Source organism: Sphaerodactylus townsendi, linkage group LG14 (genome assembly GCF_021028975.2).
Source record: "Sphaerodactylus townsendi isolate TG3544 linkage group LG14, MPM_Stown_v2.3, whole genome shotgun sequence".
In the NCBI taxonomy this organism is placed as follows: domain Eukaryota; kingdom Metazoa; phylum Chordata; class Lepidosauria; order Squamata; family Sphaerodactylidae; genus Sphaerodactylus; species Sphaerodactylus townsendi.
In genome coordinates, this window is record NC_059438.1 from 17,115,707 (window position 1) to 17,141,200 (window position 25,494).

The 25,494-nt window shown below is 47.5% G+C and overlaps 1 protein-coding gene across 1 annotated transcript; it reads left to right on the top strand.

Moving 5' to 3' along the window:
• Window positions 1-888: 888 nt before the first annotated feature.
• Window positions 889-24,320, top strand: SHCBP1 (SHC binding and spindle associated 1). Its single transcript, XM_048516281.1, has 13 exons — window positions 889-1,206; window positions 2,989-3,174; window positions 3,654-3,769; window positions 5,504-5,712; window positions 6,810-6,902; window positions 8,758-8,991; window positions 9,364-9,532; window positions 9,708-9,828; window positions 15,749-15,880; window positions 19,354-19,472; window positions 21,804-21,890; window positions 22,044-22,185; window positions 23,534-24,320. The coding sequence occupies exons 1-13, from the start codon at window positions 948-950 to the stop codon at window positions 23,845-23,847; spliced, it is 2,181 nt and encodes a 726-aa protein (XP_048372238.1). The 5' UTR covers window positions 889-947; the 3' UTR covers window positions 23,848-24,320.
• Window positions 24,321-25,494: the final 1,174 nt, after the last annotated feature.

Consider the following 25,494-nt stretch of genomic DNA (forward strand, 5'->3'; position numbering starts at 1 on the left):
CATACATACATATATGTATGGCCTTCGCCTGGGTAGGTGGTGATGGCCACTACACATCACCTGGATAGCTTTAAAAAGGGCTTGGACAGATTTATGGAGAAGTTGATCTATGGCCACCAATCTTGATCCTCCTTGATCTCAGATTGCAAATGCCTTAGCAGACCAGGTGCTCAGGAGCAGCAGCAGCAGGGGGCCATTGCTTTCACATCCTGCATGTGAGCTCCCAAAGGCACCTGGTGGGCCACTGCGAGTAGCAAAGTGCTGGACTAGATGGACTCTGGTCTGATCCAGCAGGCTAGTTCTTATGATCTTATGGGTGTAACACGCATGTCCTTTATGTTGTCAGGTAGGTTGTTATGCCATTCTGTTATTAGCTGATTTTAACGTTTATATTTTTGAATCGTTTTTATACAATTATCTTTTATTATGTGTCAATGTGTAAGCTGCCTCGAGTCCCTTGAGAGAAATAAAATAAATACGAGTGTGTGTGTGTGTGTTGGGGGGGGGGGGGTTTGCTGTGCATGTTTACCTAGCGGTACGTCTTTTGACTTAGCAGTAAGTATTATTTCCAAATAAAAGAATCAATCCGCTTGCAACCATTTAACACCTATTTGCGGGTAAAACCACCGAGCCAAGTGGGACTTTTCTATGAAATAAACCTGCTCCCTTTCATTTCTGATGAATCTATACACACTCCTCCCCGCCCCCCGGCTGCCCGGTCATCTACCCATTCATTCGGCCGGCGCCCCAACGTTCCAGAACCCCCCCTTCCCCAGCTGCCGATTGGCTCTTTCAACGTTCGGAGGGCGCGCCGTTGACCAATCAGGGCGCTCGCTCGCTCGCGCGTCGTGAAGGAAGCCCCACTTCCTTGCCCGGGAAGTTTTGAAATTTACAACGGAGGCTGGGCTGGTGGGGCGCGGCTGGCGGCGGCTCGTTAGGGCGGTTTGATGGAGACGGAAACCGGATCTGGGGCGCAGCTATGGGGAGAGGACGAGGCAGTGGAAGCCCTCGCGGCACCCCCGGAGGAAAGGGGCGAAGGCGAAGGTCGTCCGGAGGAAGATCTGGAAACTGCCATGGAGGTGGAGGAGGAGGAGAAAAAGGAGGAAGGAGAAAAAGGGGGAAACGGAGAGGAAGGGGAGACCCCCCAACCTGCGCTGGACTTGGGTGACTCTGAGCACCAGGAAGATGCAGACGTCCTGAGGCTAGGTAGCGACACAGCCCTTTTGCCTGTCCCCAAATCTCCCTTTTATCGGGCCCCCTTGCACCGACTCTAAGTGGTCTCTCGCCTTGGCTTATGATATTATGGGGGTGCTACTACGGATTGCGGACCTCTGAGGTGTGCAAAATAAAGTCGGAGTCCAGCAATGCTCGATAGACTGCCCACATTGACTCCAGTGGAAGTTTTTGTGAATGGGAGCTGAAGTGGATTGTTACCCTCCTTGGCACCTGATGAAGTGAGCTGTGGCTTATGCTGATTTGGGGAGGGGGGAGTGAGCTTTGCTTCTGTTTGTCTTTTGCGGCTACAGATCCGCGTGGCTGTCTGTCTGGAATAAGCCTTTTATTTGAGTTTTCCTTCACGGAAGCTTCTGCCACTGTACGTCTCACAAATGTGTTGGCTGCAGCAAATTTCCACCTTTCAGGAATTTGTTTTTAGGCTGTCTTATGATTCTGCCTTTGTGTGATCAGTCACTCTCTTGGATTGGAAACTTATCCAGATCTCTGATCCATATAACTATATTTCTCTGAGGGGGAAAAGAAAACCTGTAGAAAATTCTAACTTTTATGCCTTATAGCAGTGCTGGGCTAATTTCATCCCTGAATAGTCTTAAGATTTTTTTTCTAAGTGAACTATGGCCCTTTCCCCACTTATCCTTTTCCAAGGGTTGCTGCGCACAATTCCCAGCAGGCGGCATCCCTGGTGCGCGCCCGGGCGTCCCCACGACCCCGCACTCTGCGCGGGGTTATCAAAAGGCGCCCTTTGAAAGAGCGCCAGGAATGCCTCGCGCTGAGGGGCGCGACAGCAGCAGCGTCGGGGCGACTGCGCTGTCGCCGCCTCTCTCATTGGGGAGTGCCGAGGGACCCCGCACTACTTTCCTCGAATAGCGCGGGGCTTAAGGTAAGTGGGGAATGGGCTGACCGTCAGGAATGTTTGACAGTGGAATGCACTACCTCAGAGTGTGGTGGAGTCTCCTTCTTTGGAGATTTTTAAAGTGAGGGTGGATGGCCATTTAACAGGAGTGCTTTGATTGTGTGTTCCTGGATTGCAGGGGGTTGGACTTGATGGCCCTTGGGGTCTCTTCCAACTCTATGATTCTATGAAAAAGTGCAGTGTTTGTTATTGTCAGATTATGGTTTGTATATAGCATGTCTTGTTTCAGAAAAGTTTGCATTTGCAGCCAGCAGGCTATTTTGTGAGAGCCAGCATAGCAAAAAAAGGTGTTGGACTAGGATCTAGGAAATCCCAGTTGGACTGTCCACTCTGCCATGGAAACCTGCTGGGTGACCTTTGGCCAGTCACCTTCTCAGCCTTGACCCTGTGGATGGGAGACCTCAAAGCGGCATGATGCAGAGGCAGGCAATGGCTAACCACCTCTGAATGTCTTTTGCTTTGGAAGCCCCACTAGGGGGTCTCTGTAAGTCATAGAACCATAGAGTTGGAAGAGACCACAAGGGCCATCAAGTCCTGTCATGCAGGACACTTAATCAAAGCACTCCCGACATATGTTCATCCAGCCTCTGTTTAAAAACCTTCAAAGGAGGAGACTCCACCACTCTCCGAGGCAGTGAATTCCACTGTCGAACAGCCCTGATGGTCAGGAAGTTCTTCCTAATTTTTTTGGTGGAATCTCTTTTCAGCTGTGACTTGATGGGAAGTTTAAGAAAAAGGCTATTTCTTGATAGTTTGTTGATCTCACTGATTTGGTGGGTCTTCGTTTGAGAAGGGAAATAAATGGGGAAGGTAAACTTTTCCCCTCTTCTTGACTCCAGACACAGGCGACGAAAGTGCTGACAGTGGAGGAGGAGGCAGCTGCAGCAGTGATGGGGATGGAGACAAGCCGGGAACAGCACTGCAGCGGCTGGGGTCAGAAGGGGACGTTCCTTTCCCAGATACCTTCCAGACGAACAATCTCCTGTTCTACGAGCGATTCAAGGCCTACCAGGACTACATGTTGGGTAAGCATCTTTGCTGCTCAGGCTGTGTTGTCAAGACCGATTTTCTTCCAGATTTGTTTCATAATTCATGTGGATCGTTGCCCTGGATTGCTTAGGCTAGCCCCATATTGTCAGAAGGTCTCAGAAGGTAAACATGGTCGCTCCTGGGTAGTACTTGGTTGGGACACCACCTAGGAAATCCAGGGTGGCTATGCAGACAGGCAACGGCAACCCACTTCTGAACATCTCTTGCCTTGACCTGGATGGCCCACACCAGCCAAATATTGTCAGATTGTAACCACTGCACCATGGTGGCTCTGTAGTAAAGTGCCTGTGTTCATTTGCGGGCAGCTGCCCATTCGTTTCCTGGTGCTTTAGTTCCATTTTCGCTCTTTCTGAGCCCTAGAAATTGCTAACTTCAAGGGACAGCTTTCTCATTTGCTTTCTCGGCGGAAACTGGCACCGTTTGTGTGCGATGTGCGTCGATTTGTTTTTTTCAGCTGACTGCAAAGCCTCGGAGGTGAAAGAATTCACAGCAGAGTATTTGGAAAAGGTCCTCGAGCCATTCGGGTGGCAGGCGATCTGGCGCACCGACGTGTTCGAAGTTCTGGTCGAGGTAAATGCCCCTGGATTCTCCACGTGTTTGACTCTGTGCTTGGAACGATAGAATCGTGGAATTGGAAGGGGCCGTACAGGCCATCTAGTCCAGCCCCCTGCTTGATGGAGAATCAGCAGAGAGCATCCCACACAAGTGTTTGTCCAGCCGCTGCCTGAAGACTGCCAGAGAGGGGTAGCCCTGGTCACCTCCCTAGGCGGCTGATTCCATGGCTGGACTATTTTCTGTGTAAAAAAAAAAGAGTCCCGTTGCTACTTTTCCACCAGTGATTTAAACCTATTATTGTGAGTACTATCCTCTGCTGCCAATAGGAACAGCTGCCCGCCCTTCTTTAAGTGACAGCCTGTCAAATGTATTGTCGAAGGCTTTCACGGCCGGAATCACTGGGGTGCTGTGTGGTTTCCGGGCTGTATGGCCGTGTTCTAGCAGCATTCTCTCCTGACGTTTCGCCTGCATCTGTGGCTGGCATCTTCAGATCCCGGAAACCACACAGCACCCCAGCCTGTCAAATGTTTAAAGAGAGCAATCATGCCCCCCCCTCAGTCTCCAAATACATTTGCGAGTCCAGTCCTGAACAGTTCTACTCTTTGCTGGCAAGACGGTCTCTAAGTGGTGGTCTGCGTTCTGAGAAGTGGCAGGATCCGACCCTGCTCAACCGGTTTTCAAAACGGGGGTCTCAGCCAAAACTGGCATTATTTCAGCTAAAACCGGCATTGCGCAAGAAGAGGTGGGTTTTAATAACGCGCGGATCCTGAATGCTGCCTGCAGATTCCGAGTTGGGCTCTACTGTGTTTAAAAGCATGTGGAGAGTCCTTCTAGATCAAACCAACAGTCTGTCTACTGTGCTTGGTTCCAGAAGTGGTCAGTTGGATGCTTCTGAGAAACCCATCAGCTCAGCAGGAAGCATTCCTCTACATCTGTTACCGCCTAGCAATTGAACATGGAGATTTCCTTTTGCTACCACGGCTCACCGCCATCGTCAATAGGCTTTCCGTGAATTTGTCCACTGTCTTGCTATCTAGGCCAGTGGCCATCCCCATATCTTGTAGCAGTGAGTTCCCCAAGCCAGTCTACACAAGCCAGTCCCTGTGCATGAGTATTCTTTAGCCTGCCCTGAATTCTCATGCTGTTTTAGGCAGTTGAAATACCATCTGGCCTCTCCTTCCTTTCCTTTCCATTCTCATTTCCTCCCCCCCGCCTTTTTCTCTTTCCTTCCACAACTCCTTTTTGGTTTTTCCTTCTTTTTTTGGTTACCAGTTCGGTGTTATGACACACCCCTACAGAATAGTTATATTGCTCTCGGATCAACGGATGGCCCGATGGTTAGAATGTTTTAAAACTTTTACAAGTTTTTGCTATTTATGCGCATTTTAACATGTTTCGCTGTGATGTTAGCCACCCCGAGCCCGGAAAGAGAGGGGCAGCCTATCACCGTGGAGGCGAACCTATGGCACTCCAGATGTTCATGGACTACAATTCCCATCAGCCCCTGCCAGCATGGTCAATTGGCCATGCTGGCAGGGGCTGGTGGGAATTGTAGTCCATGAACATCTGGAGTGCGATAGGTTTGCCACCATTGGCCTATCACATTTAATAAATTAAATTGAATTCCTCCATAAACCATCGATTAGATCTTAGAAACAGGACGGGCCGAGCTCCTTTTTAAAACAGCTGCAATTCTGTCCAAAGGTGACTCCATGGAGCAAAGAAAATAAAGATGGCATTTCTCCCCAGGTGGTCGATGTGGAGTACTCGACTCTGAAGGCCGTGGTCCGACTCAGCGACCCTTTCTTGTGTGAGCCCCAAGGGGCCACCTTCACTTTGGGGTTTATGCAGGAATTGCTGGCCCTGAAGGGGAATCAGCTGCTGTTGCAGGAGTTGTGGGTCGCATTTGACGAATCCGGGGAGTTTGACCAGACAGCCCTCGCCATTGAGCACGTCAGGTAGGCTTCATTTTTCTGGCATTTGTTTCAGTGGTGATTGAAAGTGGTTAAGCAGCAGTGGCGTAGTGGTTAAGAGCAGGTGCACTCTAATCTGGAGGAACCGGGTTTGATTCCCCACTCTGCCGCTTGAGCTGTAGAGGCTTATCCGGGGAATTCAGATTAGACTGTGCACTCCCACACACGCCAGCTGGGTGACTTTGGGCTAGTCAAAGTTCTTCTGAGCTCTCTCAGCCCCACCTACCTCACAGGGTGTTTGTTGTGAGGGGAAAGGAGATTGTCAGCCCCCTTGAGTCTCCTTACAGGAAAGGAAGGGGGGATATAAATCCCAAGCTCTTCTTCTTTCTAGTCCTGCCACCAGAGCTGTTCTAACTTGAGGTGCCAAAAACTGAACTGGCTGGTGGTGGTCTTTTGCATTATTTATTATTATTTCATTTAGAAGAAGAAGAAAAGAGTTTGGATTTATATCCCCCCTTTCTCTCCTGCAGGAGACTCAAAGGGGCTTACAATCTCCTTGCCCTTCCCCCCTCACAACAAACAGCCTGTGAGGTAGGCGGGGCTGAGAGAGCTCCGAGAAGCTGTGACTAGCCCAAGGTCACCCAGCTGGCGTGTGTGGGAGTGTACAGGCTAATCTGAATTCCCCAGATAAGCCTCCACAGCTCAGGTGGCAGAGCGGAGAATCAAACCTGGTTCCTCCAGATTAGATACACGAGCTCTTAACCTCCTACTCCACTGCTGCTCCTTTTAGCTCCTCCCCTTCTCCCCAGTGGGGAGCCAAGGCATTATAGAATCAAGGAGTTGGAAGAGGCCCCAAGGGCCATCGAGTCCAACCCTCTGCCACGCAGTCTCCTCTCCTCCATTTTAATCCTGACAGTAGCTGCTTGAGGCACATTAGAATGAGAACTTGTGCCTGGGCTGAGGTCATTCAGCAAGTTTCCCTGGCAGATTGTGGATTCGAACCTGGGTCTCCTGGATCTGACGCTCTTGCCCGGCAGAGCTGGTGCTGAGACAGGTGCTGAGACTTGTCTTGCTCCCCTCTTGGGGGTGGTTGAACAGCTCTCTAGCCTTAGAGGATCTTGACTTTCTCTTTTGTTTGGAAGATTTTTCTACAAGCATGTTTGGCGGAGCTGGGATGAAGAGGACGACGACGACTTTGATTACTTCGTTCGGTGCGTGGAACCTCGCCTCCGGCTGTGAGTGCCTCTTGAAACATTGTTGAGCCTTGGAGTGGATCGCTCTCGAGTAGCTTCGGTTGCAAACGCCCAGCGCCGTGCTGTGTTTGTGACGGCGAAACCTCTGACGAGGCTGCAGAGGGAGCACGTCTGTGCACAGTCTGGCTTCCGTGAGGGAAGGGAAAGCTGTCAGTGTGGCTGGGGTTAAAACCTTATCCAGGTGAAGTCTGAGAACTGGTTGCTAAAAGAACATAAGAAAGAGCCTGCTGGATCAGACCAGAGTCCATCTAGTCCAGCACTCTGCTACTCACAGTGGCCCACCAGATGCCTTTGGGAGCTCACCTGCAGGATGCGAAAGCAATGGCCGCCTGCTGCTGCTGCTCCCGAGCACCTGGTCTGCTAAGGCATTTGCAATCTCAGATCAAGGAGGATCGAGATTGGTAGCCATAGATCAATTTCTCCATAAATCTGTCCAAGCCTCTTTTAAAGCTATCCAGGTTAGCGGCTATCACCACCTCCTGTGGCAGAATATTCCAAACACCAATCATGCATTGCGTGAAGAAGTGTTTCCTTTTATTAGTTGTAAACCCCCCCCCCCCCCCGCATTTTCAATGAATGACCCCTGGTTTTAGTATTGTGAGAAAGAGAAAAATTTCTGTCAACATTTCCTACCCCAGGCATAATTTTATATACTTTAATCATATCCCCCCTCAGACATCTCCTCTCCAAACTAAAGAGCTATTTGAACCCGAGTCTCTCAGATCCTGGTGTGACTGTTGAGCCACTAGGCTACGCTGTCTCTCTGTAATAAAACAAAAGGATTCAATTTTTTTCCTGCTCTTTTCCTGTGGGCCCTTTTGAGATGGTGTTGGGATATAGTGTTAATTCTATTTGAGGCATGAGTTCAGTTTGCCTCTAGATGGCACTGCACAACCAATTGTGGATGTTATTGGAGAAGTATTTTTAATTCGAGCAGTTCATCCTTCCCTAGAATCAACTCAAATGCTTTGAGCCAACACCCCCCCCCCCCCCCCGCCCCGCCACTTCTTGGTCCAAAAGTTATTCATCTGTATCATGTTTTTGTTCTATCCTCCTTCCAAGGAGTTCAGGGCAGCCAACGTGATCCTTCCTTCCCCTATGTTGTTCTCAAAATCACCCTGTGAAGGCAGATCAGACAGTGTGTGTCAGAGAGAGAGTGAGGACTTTTGGACATGGATTTCCCAGTCTGTATTCTTGAGCTCTTTACTGCTATACCACATTCAGAATATGGCCCGTTCTGCTGAGGTCATTTTGTAGTTTCCCAATTCCTTTGAGGCACAATAACCAGCCATTTTTTCTTCAGATTGCCCATGAATTTTTGGTGCTAGGTGAGATTTCCCTCCACCTGGATGCATGAAAATGCACCTCATTCCACTTCCACCTGGGAGATGGGCAAAACAGGTACCCAAATATAGATACCCGAATACAGATACCCAAATACCCAAATTCAGATACCCAAATACCCAAATATTGATACCCAAATACACTGTTCTGTGGAGAGAAATACATGTTACCCTGACATGCCTCTGAAGATGACAGTTATAGATGCGGGTGAAACCCTAGGAGCTAAAACTACTGGGCTGTGAACACAAAGTCCAACCACCCCCCCATCAGATTTCCCTCTTGATGCCCTGTTACTGCAGTTTTTGTGCTGTACACTATGACAAAATATTTTAGTCTTGTCGAATTCAAAATCCTGCAGTTAGTACGCTATTGATAGCAATTGAGCACACCCTACAAACCTTAATTCTGGATACCTTGGAACAGGGTTTAGACACATTTGGGGATGAGAACCACTCGGCCGTTCCACCGACCGCTTTGTGGTTCTGAATTTCAGGTATTATGACATCTTGGAAAACCGTGTCTCTTCCGCGCTCGTCGCAGACTACCACAACCTTCTGTCCCAGTGCGAGGAGCTTTACCGCAAGTTCCTGAACATCAGAAACAGCCTCTCGGGCAGCGATTCTGACTCCGAAGCAGAAAATGTCTCCGTGGTGGAAGGGGTGAAGCTCTACGACAGGATAGAGCACTTGAAACAAAAGCTGAAGCTGATAGAAAATCCTCTCTTGAGGTAAAGCCGGCCCCTGGGAGCCATTGGCCATGCTGGCAGGGGCTGATGGGATTTGTAGTCCATGAAAATCTGGAGAGCCGCAGGTTGCAGACCCCTAGGCTAGCCTCTCCGAACTCTCTCAGCCCCACCTACTTCACAAGGGTGTCTGTTGGGGGGAGGAGAAGGGAAGGTGATTGTAAGCCGCCTTGAGATTCCTTAGAGGTACAGAAAAGCGAGGTGTAAAAACCCAACTCTTCTATTCTTCTGGTGGGAAGGGTTGTTCTTGGATTTGACAAGATTCTCCCAAGGGTAACTGTGGGCCGGCTCTGGTTGATGTTGGCCAAGCCGTGAGTGACATCCTTTGGTCATGCTGGTTATGTTCTCTTCTTGCAGGTACGTATTTGGCTATCAAAAGCACGCTCGTCTTCAAGCAAAGGGGATTCGGCCGGCCGGCACCACGATCACCCACGTGGTATCTGCTACCGTGACGTCCAACATCTTGGCTTGTCTTCTCAGAGACAAGCTTTCTCCAGCTTCTTGTAATGAAGAGATAGAAATACAGGTATGGAAGCTGAAGACGTGTCCACAACTTCATTTCATTTCACAGTTTTTTTTCCTTCTGGCTAGTTGAAAAAAAAAACCCAATTCCAAAGAAACTGACCCACGGCCCCTCCCCAGTCATTTTCTTCCCCCCAATCCAGAAACTGAATTTTGGGGTATGTCTTTTCTCTCTCCAGTTCCACAGTGATCCACTCTCTGCTATGAATGCTTGCTATGAAGGAGACAGGATCATAATTTGTCCAGGTCATTATTCAGTAGAGGGAGCGTTGTACGTCGCGGATTCGATTGAACTGGAAGGTAAGAGCCTTTTGGACTGGAAAAGGTTGCTAAAGTTTTTCCCCCTCCCTGGAGAGCAGCAGTGGCGTAGTGGTTAAGAGCAGGTGCGCTCTGATCTGGAGAACCGGGTTTGATTCCCCGCTGTGCCACTTGAGCTGTGGAGGCTTATCTGGGGAACTAGATTAGCCTGTGCACTCCAACACACGCCAGCTGGGTGACCTTGGGCTAGTCGTAGTTCTTCAGAGCTCTCTCAGCCCCACCCACCTCACAGGGTGTTTGTTGTGAGCGGGAAAGGAGTTTGTAAGCCTCTTTCAGTCTTCTTGCAGGGGGGAAAGGGGGGTATAAGGCTCAGGCTCCAAGTCTGCCTGAGTTGGCTGGACCCCTGATAGCCCAACCACCCTCCTCTACTCCAGACTCCATATCTGAGGCTTCTGCCATGCTGTGGGTCCCTGATGGCCCAGCTACAGCCTCCTCTTCTGCAGGCTCACTATCTGAAGCTTCTGCCACGGCGCGCAGGAACCTGACAACACCTTGTATTGGCCGCTGTGTAGCTCTCCCTCTGAAACACTTGCTTATTTAATAGAATCAGAGTCGGAAGGGGCCATACAGGCTAACTCCCTCTCAGGGCAAGATTCTAAAGCATCCCTGACAAGTATACATCTAGCCCAGGGTTCTGCAACCTGTGGCTCTCCAGATGTTCATGGACTACAATTCCCATCAGCCCCTGACACCACGGCCAATTGGCTCGCCACCTCCATAGGTAGCCGATTTCCCCCGCAACGTGGAATTCACGTGACGGCATAAACGTTCCTCCAGTGCTCTTAGGCGAGCGGAAACGCCAAACGGCTGCTTGCACGAAGTCGTTGCGTTCCCACTCGTGTTTCTCCCTCTGCAAAATCTTGTGCAGTCGATTTCTGGGGACTGTAACATACAGGCGTCACACAAGATCTTGCGCAAGCGGAGCTGCGCTAGCTCCATTTCTTTTTCTGCTCGCCCGTCACTGGCTCCCAGTCTGTGTGCCTAGGGGGTCCCACGAGGTCTCCCAGCCTCGAGTCAAGTTTGTTGCAGTCTATGCTGCGGACTTCGCAGACCGCCCTATGTCTGCAGAGCTTTTACTCAAAACGTCAGGTCTGCTGTTGCACTCCTGTTAATATGATGGGTTGTATATCACAGCAGGGTGGGCCCAGCTGTTTGGAGCCGGCTTATGCAGCGGCCTCAATCTTTTATCTCCTCACAATTCCTTAATGGAGAGAAAGCAGAAGAGTTTAATTTCCTGCTGTTCAGCTCGATTTCCTCTGCCTCTTTTCTTGTCTCACGCGTGTGTGCCCAGTTTTGGAGGGGAGGGAGGGGGCTTTTTTGGCCTTCCCTTCTCAAAGACTTGATTCCTAGAGATATGCACGCTGGCATGCAGCGCTGCTCCGGGAGACAGGGATCGCAATAAAGTTCTTTATCTGTAGGAGTTGAGAGTGAGGTGGTTTGGGAACTTAGGGTGGTGTTTATGACAAATTGCATCCTATTAGGGAGGTCAGGGAAACGCTAGCAAGGAAATGAAAAGGGGGGCCAGACAACACTGAAGCCGGGCGAGCTTTTAAGGGACAAAAGCGTGCATTTAGTTCATTCGCCGATCTGGCTCAGCGATCGAACAAGTGTCGGGAAGTGTTATTGCTTGTCGTTCTGAAAGACTTTTTCTTTTCTTTTGAAAGCCGCGGAAGGTGGAGCAAATAATAATAATAATAAAAAAGTGGCGGGTGACATTTTAACGGCGCGAAGGTATTAACGAGAGTGGGCGAAGTGTTAATGATGCGGGAGGGGTGTACGACGAGAAGCGAAGGAGTAGAACGGAGCGGTCGGGACTCCTTGTCCAGCAATGAAAGTCATTTCAACAAGATAATTGGGTTGTTAACTGTTTGGGTTTCGGCTGCAGGGAGGAGTTGGCACGCTGCTGGGAGATTTGTTGTGGCGTAAACTTATGCAAAAAAGAAAAAGAAAATAAAAAGGTCCATTCCTGATACAACATGCAATTAAACTAATTTGCAGATAATGCTGCCTCCAGATGTGGCTATGGGAGCTAATTCGAGGGAATTATTTATTTTGTTCAGCAGCTTCTCTCCTGTTGGTTGGTAAAAACTCGCAAAGTAGCTGATGATACCAACCCCATCACGCATCTGTCCGTGGCAAGTAATGGAACCTCCGTGTTTGAAGGCAGAATATCTGTATGCCAGCAGCAGGAAGGGCTATCCACTTTGCATCCCGTTGTTGGCTTTCCTGGGAGCCAGTGCCGTAAAGTGTTGGACTACAATCAGTGATGAATGGAGGGGGAACTGTGCCCAGGGAATGAACTGCCTGTACGCCCCCTCCCGCCCCCCAAATGGCCCATTCCACCCCAGCCCCACCCCGCAATGGCTGCAATGGCAGAGCCCGGGGCAAGCTGCCCCAGTTGTCCCCATTGCAACTATGCCTCTAACTACAAATGTCCACTCAACTACAGGAAGCTCTGCTGGGTGACCTTGGGCCAATCACATCTTGCCCAGTTTCTTCACAGAGTTAATGTGGAAACAAAATGGAGGAGGGAAACCATACATGTTTGTATGAAACTATGGGGCACCTTCTCCTTGGAAAAATGTGAGCAGTTACGGTTGCCTGATTTATTATTTATTCGAACATCTTTGGGCCATCTTTCTACCTTGCAGAGGTCAAGGTGTCTTACAACGAAAACAAAACGATTATTAAAAAAATACATAAAAGAGCCACAATTTAGAATCTCCCCATCATGAAACCTAAAATTAGTCCTTAGTAAAACCGTGTCTCCAAAGGGATATGGAGGAACTGGCAAAAATCTAAAAGACAGCAACCAAAGTGATTAAGGGGTTGTAGCATACTGAGGGAGCAAGCTTGTTTTCTGCTGCTCCAGAGACTAGGACCAGGAGTGATGGGTTCAAGATGAAGGAAAAGAGATTCCACCTAAACATCAGGAAAAAACTTCCTGACAGTAAGGGCTGTTTAACAGTGGAATTAACTGCCTCGGAGAGTCGTGGGGTCTGGAGGTTTTTAAAGAGAGGCTGGATGGCCATCTGTCAGGAGTTCTTTGGTTATGTGTTCCTGCATTGCAAAACTTGATGGCCCTTGGGGTTCTCTATGATTCTATGATCCAAGGGAAAGGTTGGAAACTGTGTGACTTCTCAACCTGGAAAAATGGTCGCTAAAGTGGGACATGATAGAAGCTTATAAAATTATTCTTGGGGTTAAGAAAATGGCTAGATAGACTCCCTCCCCATTCTCCCATTATTCTAGGGCCGTGGTGGCGAACCTTTGGCACTCCAGATGTTTTGGACTACAATTCCCATCAGCCCCTGCCAGCATGGTCAATGGCCAGCATGGCCAATTGCTGGCAGGGGCTGATGGGAATTGTAGTCCATAACATCTGGAGTGCCAAAGGTTCGCCACCACTGTTCTAGGGGCATACAATGAATGTTGGACAATAAGCTCAATTCAGACAAATACTACTTTATTCAATGAGTAATTTAACTGATATTCATTGCCAGTGGAAGTAGAAGAAGAGTTTGGATTGATACCCCGCTTTTCTCTGCTGCAAGGGATGTCAACTCCTTCCCTTCCTCTCCCCACAACAGATACCTCTGGTGGGGCTGAAAGAGTTCTGTGAGAACTATGACTAGCCCAGGGGTCTGCAACCTGCGGCTCTCCAGATGTTCATAGACTACAAATCCCATCAGCCCCTGCCAGCATGGCCAATTGGCAGGGGCTGATGGGATCTGTAGTCCATGAACATCTGGCGAGCCGCAGGTTGCAGACCCCTGGGCTAGCCCAAGGTCACCCAGTAGGATTCATGTGTAGGAGCAAGGAAACAAATCCAGTTCCCCAGATAAGAGTCTGTCCCTCATGAGTGAGGTGGGGAATCAAACCTGATTCGAATTAGATTACTCCACTTTTAGCCACTACTCCACCCTGAATCTCTTGTGATGTCCTCAAGCACCAATGATTGAAAGTAAAAAGGAGTCAGACAGATTGAAGGGTGGGTGGGAGACCTCTTCTGTCCTCTGATTAATAGCAGATTTGAAGACTCACTAGGCCGGTAGCCACGAGTCGTGTGTGTGCGTGTGTACAGAATCAGCGTACATAGAGAAGAGAGCACGATCAAGTTGGGAAATCTGTTCTCTCACTTTCGAACATGCCAACCTTGCCTGCAATATCAAATGCACATAGGAACTACCCTGTTTCCCCTAATATAAGGCATCCCCGAAAAATAAGACATAGTAGAGGTTTTGCTGAAGCGTGAAATATAAGGCATCCCCTGAAAGTAAGACGTAGCAAAGTTTTTGTTTGGAAGCATGCCCGACAAACAGAACACAGAAAAATAAGACATTCCCCAGAAAATAAGACATAGCGCATCTTGGGGAGCAAAAATTAATATAAGACACTGTCTTATATTCGGGGAAACATGGTATGCACGTGTAGGCAGTTGCTATTGTCAAGGCTGCATCTACGGCTTGCTGAGGATTTCGCTGTTGCCAAGCTGTCGCAATAGCTTGCAACTGGGCCCACTTGTGTGAGTAGCAAAACTCGGTTGTTAACTATTTCTGGGATTCAACAGTAGCACAATAGCCAGCCGTGTGCCATTAGTATGTTGTATGTCCACACCTGTGACCTCTATGGGCAATGACTCTGAACCCACCCTTTTGCTTTTTTGGAAACCTTTCTACTGTTTTCCTTTTATTGAGTTTTTTTGGGAGCCGTTTCTTGTCGGGTCTCTCTTTTCAGCCCGGGGTGGCGGGGGCTCTTTCTTATTCTGGAAAAGTGCAGGCTCTTGTTTTTCTAATGGTATCTGCATTATCACCTGCCCTGTCCTTATTCTTCCCTGTGACAGGCCGTAAAAGCTTTACGTGCTCGTAAATTTCTTTAAGTGGTTCGATGTAAACAATTGCGGATAGCTTAGTTAGCATTGTAGCACTTTTTGAGGGTTGTTAAAGTGGACGGGGGAAGGATTTCACCAAATGCCACTGAAATGAATGACAACTTACAACAAAATTGAATGCGGAGACAGGCTGGGAAGAGGAACCAGGACTGGTGGCTTGGCCATAGTAGAATGATATCCTTGCCTCAGAGAAATATAACCTGGTATATGATACATAACTTCAAAGAGGGGGTTGTTCATAATTGGAGTCAATCAATAATCAATCAAAGGCAATCGACTGATAAATAAGAGTCAAGAATCGTGGAGAGCCAGAGCTTATCTGAATTTGTCCCATACTTATCAGAGATGATGTTACATTGTGGTCGAGGTCCTAAATTCGAATCCTACTTTGGCAATTAACTCATTGATAACCTTAAATAATATGGTGCCCATTAGTAATGTAGTAATTTTGAATGACCCTGCTAATGGTTGTTGTAGGATTGCTGAGCTGGTGAATGCAAAGAGCTTAGAACATCTGGGGAGAACTCATTTGCTCATTTGCTCATTTCTTTCAATGCCTTCTTTCTGAAACCCTCACAATGACGACATAAATGAGATAAACCAGGATTATTGTTACTCGGAGAACTTTAAAAAAAAGTGGGGAAGATTTAGGGCAACAAATATTCAATACCCCAATCCGTGTGGGGTTTTCAAAGCTATTCGTTCGCTAAGAACTAAGAGCAGCTAGCAGAATGAAGGGAGCATTTGTTGGGGATAATTGCCTCTAAATTCAAACAGCGATTCCGTCCTTGGCAAGGATATTTTCTCTGGCACAGTTGAAAGATTAATGACTCCAGATAATGGGGAATAATCGAGGGAGGCCCTAGCAGCACAAAGCTTGGCTGAAAAATCTGGAGCCCCCCTGATGTGGTGATATCTTAACAGAGGGAGGTGGCGGAGGGGGGGGGGATCTTCCGGCTCCCAAGCTGTAGCAATCCACCCAATTAGTTTTTTCTTAACTGTATTCCAAAGGCTACGGCTTCCCGGATGACGTCGTGATAGAAAAACGAGGGAAAGGAGACGCTTTTGTTGAATGTGCGGGAGCTGACGTGAAAATCTCCAACTTGAAGCTAATCCAGCATGATGCGATAGAAGGCATCTTAAGTAAGTGCTCTGAGCTGAGCCTCGGGCTGATCGATTTACCAAATTATATCCGCTTGCAAGGGATAGCCCCAATGGCGGAAGAGTCTATCAGCCTTCCCCATTGTACTAACTGACCGGGGGTATAATTTTTGGGGGGTTGTACTCCTTTACCTGTCCTCCCTGACAGCCAGTGTGGTGTAGTGGTTAAGAGCAGGTGTAATCTAATCTGGAGGAACTGGTTTTGATTCCCTGCTCTGCCACTTGAGCTGTGGAGGCTTATCTGGTGAACTAGATTAGCCTGTACACTCCAACACACGCCAGCTGGGTGACCTTGGGCTAGTCACAGTTCTTCAGAGCTCTCTCAGCCCCACCCGCCTCACAGGGTGTCTGTTGTGAGGAGGCGGGGGAAGAGAAAGGAGATTGTAAAACCCTTTGAGTCTCCTACAGGAGAGAAAGGGGGATTTAAATCTAAACTCTTCTTGAATCTTCATTTCAGCACGGCTTTGCTCAGGAGAGCATTTTGATGGATCCCCCCTTGAGCTACAGCGTTGTCAATTGATAACGATGCTAAAAATCTGCTTCCTGGAGTGGTCTATTTTTGGGTTGGGGCAGGATTCCTCATCTTGCACATGGCTGTGAAATTGGGGTTTGGTGGGGATTATCCAGTGTACAGCAGACCCCAACACATGGCTGATAGCCTATATTTGATCAGATAATCACATGTGCCGCATGTCCGTCATAGATCCAGCCTTGCTTCGAACTTTGGCGCATCCGGCGGAGATGGGTGGATGTGAACATTTTTCCAGGATTTGATCTTGAAAATTTTGTTCTCTTTTCTAAAAGAGGACCTTCCCCCTTTCTCTTCCCCCCATCCCCCCACCCTTTGCATTTGACAACATTCCTCTCTGCCGTGCCCTTCTGTCTTCCAGAGAAAGTGATAATTAACACTTCATCGTTTGAGAGGTAGATTTGAATAACAAACATTAAGACGGGTTAGCAGGACTATTTTGGCACCTTTTATGTGAAAATATATTCGCACACCGATTTTTTTTTTTAATTGAGGGTCTTGGGCCACTGTCTGAGAGAAGTTACATTAACTGTAGATCCCGAAATAGGATTCTTTTAAATGAGTAACTTCATTCTTTTTTTGCAACTTTGTGTTAAGTGAGGGAAGGAACAACTGGAGGTCCGGGGTGGGGGAAATTAGGCCCACAAAGAATTCCTATATGGTCAACAGCGTTACTTTGTGATCCAAATGACTTTCCCTGCCATGCGCACCGTTGTGTATTTCAGGCACTTTCCCCCAAGGGCTCCTTAACAGGCAAAGGGCTCTTTTGTCTCATATGTTTCCGAGTGAGCAGCAGGAGACTTCTCCTTACAGTGCTGCCAAGCCTAATGAGATAAGCAGCTGATATGCTTAAAGCAAGGACTTGGCCAAGGCCTCTGTTCATATAAGGGAGAGCCCTTTGCCCTTTGGGAAACTGAGCTAGGTGAGCTCAGCCAGTCCTGATAGCCTTCCAAATTTGTGCGAAGTTGAAAAACCGGTTGCCAATCAGGAGTTGGAGAATTATGTCCTTCAAATTGTGTCAAGTGGTTTTGTCATGAAAGACAGATGCTCTAAAATATGCTTCCTTTTAACTTTTGATTTTGATTTATTTATGAAATGTATCAGTCTCGTTTGCGGCGCTGCGCTCTTAGCGGCGCGCAGCATCGTAAAATACCATCAAAATAAATGAGCATCAGCCACAAAAATGGATTTGTTTTTAGGAGTGACACAGCCTCAAACTACCTGCAAACAAATGGAGCTGCTTTGTAAACCCCCACGCAAACTTATTCATGCAGTTAATGGAATCGGCAGCTAATCCAGTCTATTTAGTGAGCCGTTTTTGAGGTTGAATTGAAGGCGAGGAGAGAGCCGGGGGAGCCACCACTAAAAATGCCGTGCTCTGCCCCCTGATGGAAATTGCTCGTGCTGAAGACGAACTCCAGAGCCAAGGCACCATGCTGTCCGAAATTGGTGATGCTGACAAACAAATTAAATCAAATGACCTGGACCTAGATTCCCCCCCCCCCTTTTATCCGAAACATCCTAAATCATTGGGAGGCCTGGACAAAATGTCAAAGAAACAGTATTGCTTTAAATTATTATTTAATTTTGTTTAATATCCCAGCTGCCAGTTCTTTGGCTTTTGGTTGGCCTCTCATTACAATCTGAGCCTCACCCAGAGGCCTAGGACATTGTGATGTATCGACAAAGTATTCATGCGGATCCCAGCAGGGCTGCCTTCTGAATCTGGCAGATGTTGATGTTGTCGATTTGGAGATGTTTCAAGTGTTGCCCCAGTGTTTTCGGAATGGCGCCCAGGGTGCCGATTACCACTCGGACGACCTCAGCTGGTTGGTGCCATACCCTGTTTCCCCGAATATAAGACATCCCCTGAAAATAAGACGTACTGGAGGTTTTGCTGAAGTGCAAAATATAAGGCATCCCCCGAAAGTAAGACGTAGCAAAGTTTTTGTTTGGAAGCATGCCCGACGAACAGAACGCAGAAAAATAAGACATCCCCTGAAAATAAGACATAGCACATCTTTGGGAGCAAAAATTAATATAAGACACTGTCTTATTTTTGGGGAAACACGGTAGTAGTCGAATCTCAGTTTTCAAATTATGCCGTTTAATGACCTTCTCATGTTTTTTCATTGACCCTGCTGTCACCAGGTATTGCTGTGACGATGATGGCCACTTTCTTGTCCTCGATCACTGTGATGTCTGGTGTATTGTGTGCCAACAGTCTGTTTGGATGCAAAAGGCCCATGAGATCTTGACCTTCTGGTTTTCCATAACTTTCTCAGGACAATGTTCCCACTAGTTTTTAGCTGCCCCAATGTTGTAATTTATTGCATAAATTCCAGTGGATCGTGTTGTCCAATGAGTTGGGATATTGCTTTAAATTATTATTATTATTAGCTGCCCTTTCCCTAAGTACCATCTGAAAACAAGTCAATCAGGATAACTTCTCAATAGAAATATATTAAAGGTAAAGTTTCCCCTTCAGTTGTGTTTGACCCTGGGGTACTGCTGCAAGCAGTGATTTCATAGGCAAACCGTTTTTGTGGGGTAGTTTGCCATTGCTTTCCCCGGCTATTCTTTACCTCCTAGCTATGTGCTAGGTACTCATTTACCGACCAAGGAATGGATGGCTGGCTGAGTTGACCATGAGCCAGCTGCCCGGATATCTGACCCACAGTGGACTCGAACTCCTGACTGTGTGAGTGGCAGTGCAAGCACTTAACCACTACGCCATGCTGCTCCTATACAGAAAGATATTAGGCTGAGTTAAATATTGAATAATCGTGTGAGGTGCCTGCTTGTCAGAAATATGTGGGTGACTGAAGCCTCCAAGAATTCCTTGCTTCTGTCTGCCGGAGTTACTGCGACAACATCTGAATTGGCTTGATTGGCTAAACCAGTCCAGAATGTCTTACTCTTTCAGGCGTTCATCAAGGGAAAACCAAGCTTGAGAACTGCGTCTTGCAGTGTGAGACGACAGGTGTCGCTGTCCGCAAGTCCGCTGAGCTGTTCATGAAGAATTCAGATTTGTATGGTGCTAAGGTAAAAAAATTGATCTTCCTAACTGACTGGTGTAGGGTTTTTTTGCATGGGGAGGAGGAAATTATTGCTGCAGGTGGGCCTGGTGCTGTGTATGATCTGCATGTAAAAGGGCATTAGTTAAGCCAGTGTTCATATAGAAAAGGTGACGGACAACATGGGGAATTTGATAACTGTCAATCATAAACAACAAATCCCTTGTCTGGCTCTAATACAGAATTAAGAAGAAGAAGAAGAAGAAGAGTTTGGATTTATATCCCCCCTTTCTCTCCTGTAGGAGACTCAAAGGGGCTTACAATCTCCTTTATGCCCTTCCCCCCTCACAACAAACACCCTGTGAGGTAGGTGGGGCTGAGAGAGCTCCGAGAAGCTGTGACTAGCCCAAGGTCACCCAGCTGGCGTGTGTGGGAGTGTACAGGCTAATCTGAATTCCCCAGATAAGCCTCCACAGCTCAGGTGGCAGAGCTGGGAATCAAACCCGGTTCCTCCAGATTAGATACACGAGCTCTTAACCTCCTACGCCACTGCTGTGTAAAACTCCATTTTAATATAAACATTTTAAAATGCATCAATGACCATATAAACTATACATACAATGGACAACAACAACAATAATTCGAGACCCCCACATACACTCATGCCCAAAAAGGGAGAGAGATTCTCTGAACCACTGTATACACAACGTCTCTACCATGAGAACATCATATTCAATGAATTGTGCACGGTTGTGAGGTGAACAAATTGGCTGGTGGGCAATCTCCGATGGAGGTGGTATTGCATTGAATTTGATCACCGTCCCTGTCCTTGATAACAAATTGCAAAATGGGATTTCAGAAGAAGAGGAAGACTTTGGATTTATGTCCTCTCTCCCCCCCCCCCTCTCCTGCAAGGAGACTCCAAGAGGCTCACAAACTCCGTTCCCTTCCTCTGCCCACAACTGATACTTTGTGAGATAGGTGGGGCTGAGAGAGTTCTGAGAGAGCTGTGAGTAGCCCAAGGTTGCCCAAGAGGAATGTAGGAGTGGAGAAACAGCTGGTTCACCAAGGTGTCTCTGGTGGGGAAAAGAAGGGACAGGAATTTGTAAACCCCTTTGAGTCTCCTTACCAAAAAAAAAAAAAGGGGGGGGTATAAATCCAAACTCTTCCTCTACTTCCTCAGTCGTTGGAAGTATCCCCACTTCATGAATGAGGGTCACTGGACCAAATGTGTTTGGGTTTTTTGGAGGGGGCCTGGCTTATGTTGGGAAGTACTCATTCACTATCTTAAGACATAATTCGCTAAGCTTGGAACTTGTGATGACTCACTGCTAACCAGTCACCACATGCTCCATCCAGTTCCCTGTCTGTGGTCCCTCCCCAAGAAGAAGCAGGACCTGGGTAGGCAGTGGCAGCAAAGTGCCCTCCCACCTGGCCTGGCACCGGCCCGCCAAGTCCCCCACCCAGCCTCTCCCCCAAAGAAGAAGCACAGCCCGGTGGGACAGTGATGGCAAAACACCCTCCCGCTTGGCCCAGCACCAGCTCGTCAAGTTCCACGCTCGCCCTCCCCCCCAAAGGAAACAGGGCCTGGCTCCAGCCTACCGAGTGCCCCCCGCCCCGCCCTCACCCTTTTCTAGAACCTTTTCTAGAACCCGCTGTATTCCTTACCACAGCGGGCTTTACTGCTAGTCAGCTATATTTATGGAGGAGAAGTCGATCTAGGGCAGTGGTGGAGAACCTATGGCACGGGTGCCAGAGGTGGCACTCAGAGCCCTCTCTGTGGGCACGCAAGCCCAGAGCTCATCATGTGGGGGGGGGGAGCAGAAAATCACCCCCCCAAACACACATCTAGGCTAGCCTGGGCATGATCCTTTACCTGGGAGTAAGCTCGGTTGCTGTCAATGGGGTTTGCTTCTGAGTAAACCCTCCTAGGGTCGTGATTCACCCATTCGAAGCGTTGCATGGTTGCTTCACCAAGCTTACTCCTGAGTAACGCGCACCTCGGAGTTTTTTTCTAAACGAAAACCTCAGTATTCTGGTTAAATTGCCTTGTTGGCACTTTGCGATAAATAAGCGGGTTTTGCGTTGCAATTTGGGCACTCGGTCTTGAAAAGGTTCACCATCACTGATCTAGGGCTACCAATCTTGATCCTCCTTCATCTGAGATTGCAAATGCCTTAGCAAACCAGGTGCTCGGGAGCAGCAGCAGCAGCAGAAGGCCACTGCTTTCACATCTGCAGGTGAGCTCCCAAAGGCACCTGGTGGGCCACTGCGAGTAGCAGAGAGCTGGACTAGATGGACTCTGGTCTGATCCAGCAGGCTCTTTCTTATGTTCTTCTGTTGTTCCTCTTAATTTTAGGGTGCTGGTGTAGAAATTTATCCGGGCAGCACGTGTACCTTGATGGGAAATGGCATCCATCACTGCAAAGAGGGAATCCTCATAAAAGTGAGTTCTAGTGGGACCATCCCATATCAAAGCATTGGGCTGAATTTTTCAAGCGAAGTGAGATGAACCAATGCTCCATCACAGTTCAGGCAGCTTCACATGTTGGTAGGTCTCTAATTCTTTTTATTTTTAAAAAATAATTTTGGCTTGTAGGACTTCCTGGATGAACATTATGAGGTTCCCAAGATCACTCTGGTGAGCAATGTAATTCATAATAACGAAGGGTACGGCGTCGTCTTGGTGAAACCTGCCATCTCATGTGATGCCACAGAAGCAACTTTAGCGAGCTTGGAAGGTATGAATAAGTAGGTCAGAGGACACTTCTGCACATGCAGAATAATGCACTTTCAATCCACTTCCAATGCACTGTGCAGCTGGATTTTACTGTGCGGAATAGCAAAATACACTTGCAAACAGTTGCGAAAGTGGATTGAAAGTGCATTATTCTGCATGTGCGAAAGAGCCATTAGACAAGTTATTGATTGAATGCAGTCCAGCCGAATTTCCACTGGAAGTATGTTTTAATAGCATTCGAGTTTGCCTTAAAAACATGTATTCGGACATAGGCCAGTGGTGGAGATAAAATCTGTTTCATGTTTGTGTGTCGACCTACTTTGAGATTGATTTTGATGGCATGTTTATGTCAAAGAATAATGCTGACAAACCTACTGGTTTGTATTATACCAAGGATTAGGTTGGTGGGTGATTTGGTCCATATACGTCACCAGAGTCCTTATATCTTAGTGGAAAGTTCTGTCCAGTCGCAGCCAACGTACGGGGATCCAGTAAGCTTTTCTTGGCAAGAGGCGAACCGAAGCGGAATCGAAAACATTTTGCAAATGTTTTCGGCGAGTTGTGCGGAAAGGGCCACGGTTTCTTCTCATTTTACTGAAACATGACCCTGTGGGTTATGTTCGGTTGAGACAGAATGCCCAGTGCAAGGTCACCCACTGAATGAATCTGGGTCTCTTTTGTTATAGTCTATAGTACCGTAGTGGCGAACCTTTGACACTCCAGATGTTATGGACTACAATTCCCATCAGCCCCTGCCAGCATGGCCAATTGGCCATGCTGGCAGGGGCTGATGGAGTATGATCCTGCTGGAATTAAGGACTACCACTATGTTACAACCCTTTAACCACTATAAAACACTGCCTTCACGAAGGACCATCCATCAAAATGCCGGTAGGAAGCAGGGACTTTGTTGGCTCTCGGCATCTAGTAGCCAGAGCAAAGAGACGGTTGTTCCTTTGTCTGGTTGTCACCAAGTATGTGCTTATTCATTCAAGTGTGGAACTGGGATGTGCTGTCAAGATGCAGCCAACATACGGCCACCCCAAGGGTGGTCAAGGCAAGACATTCAGAGGTGATTTGCCATTGCCTGACTCTACACAGCAACCCTGGACTTCTTGGTGGTCTCCCATCCAAATGCGAGCTTCCGAGATCTGACAACATCTGGCTAGCCTTGTTGGGGCATCCATACAATGTCTATTTAGCCATAGTGAAAAGTAATTTAACTGTAACATCTCTATAATTGGTGGAACTGTTGCCAGTCTAGAGCCAACATCTCGTTGGTCAGGTTGGACATAGGGTCGCTGCTGGGATCTTTATGCATTTCATGCCAGTTCTTGTTTCCTTCCTAGGAAAGATCACAGATATCCCGTCCTCTGGGGAAGTTCTCTGCACAGTGGGCGAAGAAGTACCCGAACGGGCGAGTGGTGAATTAGACCCCTATGGAAGAATGGATGCCGCCAAGCACACGGAGGGCAATTCAGAAATCACAAACGAACTTTCAGCTGCATCTCTGAAGAAGAAGCAGTTGCGCAAGAAACGGCTGAGTATCCTGGGCATCACGGAGGCAGACAACGACTTGATGTCTCAGGAAATGTTTGTGTCCATCGCGGGCAACCAGTTCAGGCGAAATGGGAAAGGCAGCTTCGGAACGTTCCTTTACTGACTTCCAGGAGTGGCGGTGAGGACATCTGTCCGACTCCAGAATATTTCAAACCATCCAGCACCCCTCTGTCTTTTCATTTGATGCCTTTTATGCTTCAGTGTGATCCTGGCGTATTTGTTTCTGGTTTTTAACCACACACACATCCTTTGCACAAATGAAACCTTGTATTCTCGGCAGCGGGTTTAGAGCCCTTCACTCGAGAAAAACAACAAAACTTTGTTCCCTGACAGTTCTTTGATAAGCGCCTTCTCTTTTGTTCCGTTCATCACTTGTTTTATTATAGTATTTATCTCTAATATATCACACCCCTTTTTAATAAAAAAAAACAAAGCCCTAGGCATTGCTAGAAAAGGGGGAATTATGTAGGGTTGTTTTTTTTATCTCTCAACCACAACTCAAAGGTCATGTGTGTTTCCCATGTAATGATAGTGTTCTAATTTCAGCTGTGTTTAAATAAAACATGTAGGAAATGACTTAGTTTATTTTGTATATAGATCAGATGGTCTGTCTAAATTTTTAAATCCTATGCAAACTGAAGATAGATTCTAGTTTATGCTAATGCAGTACGCACTTTTTTTGGGAGGGGGTAACCCAAATTTTGCAACATTTTGTCTATTGCTGAGGAATGTCTTTGGGTTTTGGTGAAGAATCTAGATAGTTGTTGAAGGTTTTCCCGGCTGGATTCAACTGGTTGTGGTGGGTTTTCCGGGCTGTGTGGCCGTGGTCTGGTAGATCTTGTTCCTAACATTTCGCCTGCAGCTGTGGCTGGCATCTTCAGAGGTGTATCGCAGAGAAAAGTCTGTTTCACATTGTGTCTAGTGAGAAGACTGATAAAATGGACTGATAACCCCACCCGCAATACAATGCACTCAACCACACCTTTGCAAAGCAAGTTCCACCCAAACACTTACTGATTGGTTCCCCACCCTGGGACATGGACAATATACCCAACTAAACTTTCCCTTCTCACTATACACACTTTTAAAAGTAGATATGGCTTCTGTGATTCTGAATTTTCTCTAACAACCGGGTTTCCCCCCCCCCCCCCCATTTCATATTTTCCCCAAGCTTGTAGAAAAATGCTACATGTCTGTCCATGGCCTCATTGTGTGGATTTTTTGATCCGCATTTTATAGTCTCGTTCAGAATTACAAATAATGATAGGTAGCACAGAGTCTTGAGTCAGGATTTTTCTGTTTCAAATCTTCCATAAACTTGCTAGCTGGCCTTAAGCTGTTCTTCAACACAAAAGTCACCTATATCTAGTGTAAGGGAATAAATATTAACATATACAAGGCTGCTATTAAGATTGAGGATACAGATACTTATTCCCAGTGCTATGAAAGTGCTAGGTGTATGCTATCAGCAACTAAACCAGTAGCGATAAAATTGGTACCAAGACTCCAAAACTGTGAGGGGCTTTTTTTGTGAAGACTGTCTCACACTGAAACTTTAACAAGCTGTCTAGAACAAGCAGGGCCACTGCTTAAATTCTTAATGCTCATTACGCCCCTCTCTGTGCAAATGTACCCTTACGTAAACTTCCGTTCACTCTGCAGTCCAGATGAAAACTATAATGCATTCCTGCAGATTGCAGTTAGTGCCGCGGGAATGTAGTGAAAGACAGATTTGGGTTGTCAGCACTCC